The sequence below is a fragment of the Rhincodon typus genome, chromosome 21, assembly GCF_021869965.1.
Source record: "Rhincodon typus isolate 14 chromosome 21, sRhiTyp1.1, whole genome shotgun sequence".
Classification (NCBI taxonomy): domain Eukaryota; kingdom Metazoa; phylum Chordata; class Chondrichthyes; order Orectolobiformes; family Rhincodontidae; genus Rhincodon; species Rhincodon typus.
The window spans coordinates 19,353,524-19,360,677 of record NC_063352.1 but is presented as its reverse complement, the minus strand read 5'-3'; the positions used below and the strand labels follow the sequence as shown (position 1 = coordinate 19,360,677).

The 7,154-nt window shown below is 37.1% G+C and overlaps 1 protein-coding gene across 1 annotated transcript; it reads left to right on the top strand.

The window, feature by feature from the left end:
* The first annotated feature begins 942 nt into the window (after positions 1-942).
* Positions 943-6,914, top strand: kdelr2b (KDEL endoplasmic reticulum protein retention receptor 2b). Its single transcript, XM_020513014.2, has 4 exons — positions 943-1,070; positions 1,733-1,891; positions 3,275-3,527; positions 5,955-6,914. The coding sequence occupies exons 1-4, from the start codon at positions 1,065-1,067 to the stop codon at positions 5,987-5,989; spliced, it is 453 nt and encodes a 150-aa protein (XP_020368603.2). The 5' UTR covers positions 943-1,064; the 3' UTR covers positions 5,990-6,914.
* The last annotated feature ends 240 nt before the right edge of the window (positions 6,915-7,154 follow it).

Below are 7,154 nucleotides of genomic sequence, written 5' to 3'. Positions count from 1 at the left end.
GTCCTGTACAGCCACAACATGACCTCCCACCAACCATACTCGATGCAGTGACCAATAAATGCAAGCATATCTAACACCGCCTTCACTATCCTATTGACCTGTGACTCCACTTTCAAGGAACTGAGAATGGTTCATTTTTGTTTCCAAGGTTTGCCAAAGCCTTTAATCTCTGCCTGTGGCTTAATGCAATCCAAGTTAAATCAATTCCATATGCATACAGTAGGTTGATTGATTTTTGTATGCAAATGGCCTATTCCCAGGCAGTCAAATATCTTTCTGTAGATGGATGTAAAGAAACCACCATCTCCCTGGTGAAGTATGGCTAAGGAACTTGGCTGAGTAGCATTTTCAACCTACTTAGCACAAAACGGCAGCTTTATTTGAAAGTGCACCTTTGACATTTTAACATTGGATAACCCTATGATCAATTTAAAAATAGAATATATCTGGGGAGACTTTCTCCTTCTGGAGAACCCCCATCCCTGCCCAGTCATATGCCTTTTTATCCCAAAAGGGGTCAGGAATGTTGCCATACATATGGCAGATTAAATTCAGTTTTGGAAAGTTGATTTTCCCAGGCAAAAATTCCAGTAAGGTGCTATTGCATAAATGCGAGTGGAAAATGAAGAGGATTTTGGTTCAAAAGAAGTAATCGCAACAAAGCTTGATAGCAGTGAGCAAAGCAAATCAGATGTTTTAATGTATGAAAATATTGGTGTTGAGCTAAAATAATGTGCCACCCTTGGGGCATTTGGAATGCTTTATGCAATCTAATTGTCTTAATAGAAAGTATAATACTAACAATCAAACTCATAGTTAGAATCCCCATTTATGCAAATTTGAGATTCTAAAACAATCCTTTGTATTTAATTTATGCATGCATTCATTTAATTTGTTTCAGGTTAAAAATAAGAATTCTTATTTGAAACTTTTATTGCATTTTTGCATTGGTTTTTGTTCGTCCTCCAGGTATCTCTGGGAAGAGTCAGATTCTGTTTGCATTGGTCTTTCTCACTCGATACCTGGATTTGTTCACTATTTTCATTTCTCTCTACAACAGTTCCATGAAGGTAAGTCTCAGGCAGTGGAGTGAATACTATTTTGAACACATTTCCAAGTGCAAGATGTTTAGGATTACTTCTTCGCAGTGTTGTGCATTGGAACTTTTGCTGTGGGTTAACATATATCTTTGTCTGTCCTCACCATCCCAAAGTTTGTTTTATATACTGTCCACGTCTTAACTTGCATATTCAAACTCACCGCACATAACTTCTCTCTCTGTGCTTGTTATAAGCCATTATTTCCTTTTCAAATTTTGTGCTTGCTGTTTTGAATGTTGCTTTTGTTTTGTTTCTAGACTGGCTGTACTTAAAGTTTCTGTTAGATCATGGTTTTAACCTTTGTATGTTTCCTGTATTCTTCAAAGATTCCATAGTTTTTAGCTTGGTGATTCTGCATGACACAAGCTTGGAAATCAGTGACCTGATTGATAAACATTTAACAGAAGTGTATTGAAATCCTGTGTTAAATGAACTGTGATATTGCTGCAGACACAATTGTATTGAATCTGGTTGTATGTCAGCATGGCCTTTCCAAAGGGGGAAAACATAGCCAGTCTCCATAAGCTTCCGTGTGCTTAAAGAAACTTTCACAATCATTGAGGTTTGCTTGGACCAAGATTTTTGTGTTACTGTTGATAATTGCCCCTTATTTCTCATTTTTCAAAATAAAGGTTATCTACATTTCTTGCTCAATTGCCACAGTGTACTTGATCTACTTCAAGTTTAAGGCCACCTATGATGGAAACCATGATACGTTCCGTGCGGAATTTCTGGTTGTTCCTGTGGGCGGATTGTCATTCCTTGTCAATCATGACTTCTCTCCAATGGAGGTAAATCATTTTCTAAATTGTATTTGGTGATTTCAAGCTGTTTCCAAAGTATTAACTTCTGTCTTTCACCCAAGTTTAAGTACAAGCTGTTTGGAGTTTTGTTTACTTTTCCAGTTGTCGCCATCTATCTGTCCCAGGTAAGGACATAGATTGGAGATTCTGCCAGAGCATTTTTGTGCTGGGCTCAAATGTGTAACAGCAGCATAAGGAAATGGTTTTCAATTATTGTCCTCAATAACCTCTGACTCTGACTCTGTGTTGCATCTCCCACTATGATCGCAGCCTGTAGTGTGGTGTAGAAAAACTAACATTGCTTTAAAATTCCTCCTTTCTTGAATAATGACTTAATAGCTGGCCTGAGTGTGATTTAAATCTGTTGATCGGGCCTAATGTTTGATCAGCAAGTGAAATATGGTACAGATTTCTAGAACGAAGGGACTGCAGGACACTTTTAGCAAGGAATCTAACTGAGCTTTCCCAGTCTTGTATGAGGCTTCAGTCTCAAACCAACATTATTGAATGCCCTGTGAACTGACCTAGCAAACCATTCAAGTGCCAAAAACAAAACCACTTATCACTTTATGGGTAACAAGGGATATGTAATTAATACCAACGTTGCAGCAACACCAGCCTGAAGGACCCAATTTGGCCTTTAAAGTCTATTTTTTATTGTCGGCTCAAAGATTTGATTTTGAGATATCTGCTGCCATCTAGTTTTAATACATTTTAATACTTAAATTTGTGTTCAGCTGCTATTCATTTGCTCTCCAGTGGTGAGCTAGAGTTGAGATAGTGAGACTGTAATAATGATTCACATGGCGACTGGTTTCGATGGGAAGAGGGGTATTGCAGAATTTTCTGGAATTTGTCCATTGCAGGATAGAACAGTGGCAACAGAATTTAAATAAACTTAGTGTTGTCTTTGTTTTTAATATCAGAATGTTGTTCTCTCATGGGATTGCTAGCAGCACTAGTGTTAATAATCCCTATTTGACATTGAAAAGTGGTGGTGAGCTATGTTCTTGAACCTTTGTGTTGATGTACCCACAGTGCTATCAGGGAGGGGGTGCCAGGATATTGTACTGGCAACAGTGAAAGGGTTGCAGTTATTTTAAAGGTGTATTGGCTCCTCACTTGGAGGGGAACTGAAGGATAGGGGGGTTCCAGGCATCTACTGCTCTAGTTCTAGGTAGTAAAGATCATAGATTTGGAAGGTGTTATAGAAGGAGTTTTGGTGAGCTGTAACATGGGATTGCAAAAGTCAATGCTGTTGGATGACAAAAATCTATGACTTTATTTAAGCTACAGTTTCACCCTGCATCTCCATGCCGCCTGTCCCCATACAAACAAAGTTTTTTAAAAAAAAAAACTTTTTTTTTCTAGATCCTGTGGACATTCTCGATTTACCTGGAGTCGGTTGCAATTCTCCCCCAGCTCTTCATGATCAGCAAGACGGGTGAAGCAGAGACCATCACGACTCATTACCTCTTCTTTCTTGGCTTGTATCGTGCCCTGTACCTTATCAACTGGATCTGGCGTTATTATTTTGAGGGGTTTTTTGACCTCATTGCTATTGTGGCTGGCTTGGTTCAGACTATTCTGTACTGCGACTTTTTCTATTTGTACGTCACAAAAGGTGAGGGATCAAACATTTGTGTTTTTCCATTCTCAATGTTTTATGAAATATACTGTTTGGGAACCGAGTTATGTACTTGTATTGAGTGTGGTGGAAAAAGTGTAACAAAGTGTACAATTTTGTATCCAATCTGTCCCCAAGCTATCTAGCTGCTAGTTAGCTCCGCTTAATAATTCACATATCTGTGAAATGTAGTCTTGACCCATCAAAGATTATAATAAATGAGCATTGTCCAAATCATACATTTGGGGGGAGGAAAACTGTCAGGTAAGTTGTGCACAAATTTGATACATGAAAGCTTCATTAACACTTGCAGAACCATATTAACCAGATCACAGGCCAATTGAATATTTAGGATAGTAATGTGAGAAACAAATCTCTTAGCAAGTATATACTTTTTGTTATCCCTAGAGTATTTGGTCTATGGTTTTAAGTTCTGTTAGTATTGCATGTTGTAACAGGAACATGAATTTGACTGGGTGGAAATGCAAAATGTTAAGCCCAAAGGTAATCAGCTGATTCAAGTCTGACCACAGGACTTGAGCAGTTGACCTGGGCTGACATTCCCATGCAACAAAGAGGAAGTCTTGCCTCATCAGAGGTGGGATCTTTCAAATGACACAACCAACGACTTATTTAGTTGATTGTTCAAGATGACATTGGGTAATAGAAAGCATTATTCAAAACAGTGAGTTCTGTTCTGCCCTGGCCACTGATCTTCACTTGGCCAACACCATCACCAAAATGCAATAACCTAGTTGTCAGTGTGATTTAGAATACACTTTTTTAGTTGCATTTGCTTGTGGGATACATAACGTACTGCTATCACTGCTAAATTATGTAATTCAAAAACAAGTTAATTTCCTTCTACAGTAGCTGGGGAATTGAAATGCAGTTGATTAAAATGTGCAAAAAGGCTAGTGTTAGTAACTCAGATTGTCCTAAAACTGCATCTACTTCACTAATGTCCTTGAGGAAGAAAATCTAACATACATGCTGAGTGTGAATTATGATTCCAGGCTTACAGCAACATGACTGGCTCTTAACTGCCCTTGCTCATTGGGTCATTTACAGGGCTGATGTAACTACTTGGCAGTCACTAATGTGGGGGAACAAGTTAATTTGTTAAACTACATGAGTAAACTAGCTGCAACATAGGAATGAAAGATCTAGATCTACTGGTATACACACACACACAGATGTATGTTATGAATTTCTATGTATTTACCATAGTCTTTCCCAAATTGTCTTTGCTTCATTATATTTACCCAAATTTTACAAACTTGTATAACCATCAACTATTTCCAAGTTGCAAGCCAGTAGATAATATCAGCGATCTTAATTTATTTCACTATTGCAATGATTAAGTTGTGTAAATTGCAAAGAACATCTAATAATCGTGTCAGGAATGGGTAGCATTGTATCTGGTGAGCCGGAGACAAAACTGCATTTCTTTGAGTAAATATTCTGTGAAAAATAATGAGAATGTACGATGAATATCATCTTTCTTCATGTAAAATAAATCTAAAGGTTTGTCTAGAGCACCTAATATTCTTGCACTGGCCCTGCTAGTGAGCCACTTGCTCCTATTCACAAAATGGCACACTACCCCCTTCAGAGGGGCAATAAATTCTGATGTTGCTAATAAAACCCATGTGTCATGAATGAATAAAAGTTATTTCACATTGAAGTATTTGAAGGTGAAGCAATTTGGCACGAGGGTTATGAGTGCAAGGTTTTGTCATGGACCAGATAAACCCCCTCAAAGAACGTTAAGAAGATAGCCTAATATTTTATTATTTTGAAGGCTGTGTTCCAGATGCAATTTAGTCCAACTAGTTGACTTTAAGCAAAACATACTTTATTTTCATGCTACAGTTAAAATACAGACAAAATAAGAATAAGAATTGGCTTAACTTTAACTCTATAAAAATGCTGAACAAAATAATATATTAACAATTAACTAATTATTCCAATATAGTAACATCCCATAAACACGCATTTGGCAAAGGCAAATTCAGTAAAATTGCTTGTCTCTCATGCAATTGTAGTAGCAGGAAGAGAACCCCAGCTTTTAGCCGTAACAGAGGAATAAGAGTTTCCACGTCCAGTTTCAAAACCCTAGCAACTGCGGAAAGCTAAAACTAAAAGTTCTGGTTCTGAAGGAGCTTGACCCCACCATTCAGACTGTGTCTATTGTTCCAACCTTTGTAAAAATAAAACTCCAAGGCCCCTGAAGCTGTTTACTTTATTGGCTTTGTGCAGACTGCTCCTAACCTCTGTCTCAACTTTTCATCTTTTCTTTAAAAAGAGGCAAAATTCATCTCTTGAAGCCATAACATCATCACTTTTTTTTTTTAAAACAAATGTATCTACAAAAGAAATGTTATTGCTTTCTAACATATCTCTCCATCTTTATTTCTTTAGTTCTCAAAGGAAAGAAACTGAGTTTACCAGCTTAAGTGCCAAAGATCATCTAAATTTCTGTCGTTGGTTGCATCCAGGCAGAGGAAGCAGAAAACTTACCAAGAATGTAAGATGCCTGAGACAGAGAGCAAGGGGACACACTTAAGAATTGCATTTAAATGTCAACAGCTGTTCTGTAGTCTGATGGACCACAAACATCAGTTTTCTGTTTTATGCATCTTGCCTTTTTTATTACAGTGTAAAAATATATTTTCTACAAAAGGAATATATACTGAAAGGATGAATTACTTGCAGTGGTTTAAAATAAAGTTTGGAGCATAAATTGGAAATACTGAATGTGTTTCCCTTTAGCTGTTTACAAGGATTAAGTGCAAATTGTTTAAATAAAATTTGAAAATTACTGATCAGTTTAATTGCTTAAAACATGGCATCTGATGTACAAAACTGGTCTCTGATTTTTCAACCACTTGCTGTATTTATTTGAATTTGCCAAATTTTTTGAACAGTTCATTCTTTCCACTCCACCCCCCCAACCCCCATAAACACTAGAATTTCTTGAGGCTGATGTAATGAAATATGCCTTGTTGTCTGGCTGACAAGGTTTCCTTTATTCAATCAGTGGTTTAAACCACCTTCAGATGGAATGCATGTATTCTGTCCTTTGGCATATGTTCTTGTGAACATAGAACATGAAGAATAAAGATTACAGAAACCTTACTAGATGTGCATATTACTGACTGAAAAGTGATTTGGACCTTTTAACATTAGATATTCAAGGGACCATGACATTTTGAGTTTTATCTTTGGGATTTTGTTGAACAAATCACTTTTAGAATTGTTGGTCTTGGCTACCACTCTTCTCTTTGAAAACATTGGGAGGTTTATCTTGGTTTTTTTACACACTAAGCTGTTGCATGATATCTTGTGATACTGCCCCAAATAAACATTTTATGGAAAATGCTTCTGCTTGTTGTGTTCTCACATGTCACTGTACACTTAATTTTAATTTAACTTTTGTAGCAAGATATTTCTGGAAATTAAGTGTAAGATGTGATTTCCAACCACCACACTGGTTTGGGAGGAAGCTGCAAGGACTGGAGAGTCCCTTCAAATATTTATTGATTGATGGATGTATGGTCCTGACTGTACACTTCCACACTCAAGCTTATCTCCTGATAGCAAAGTCTTAATAACACTGAG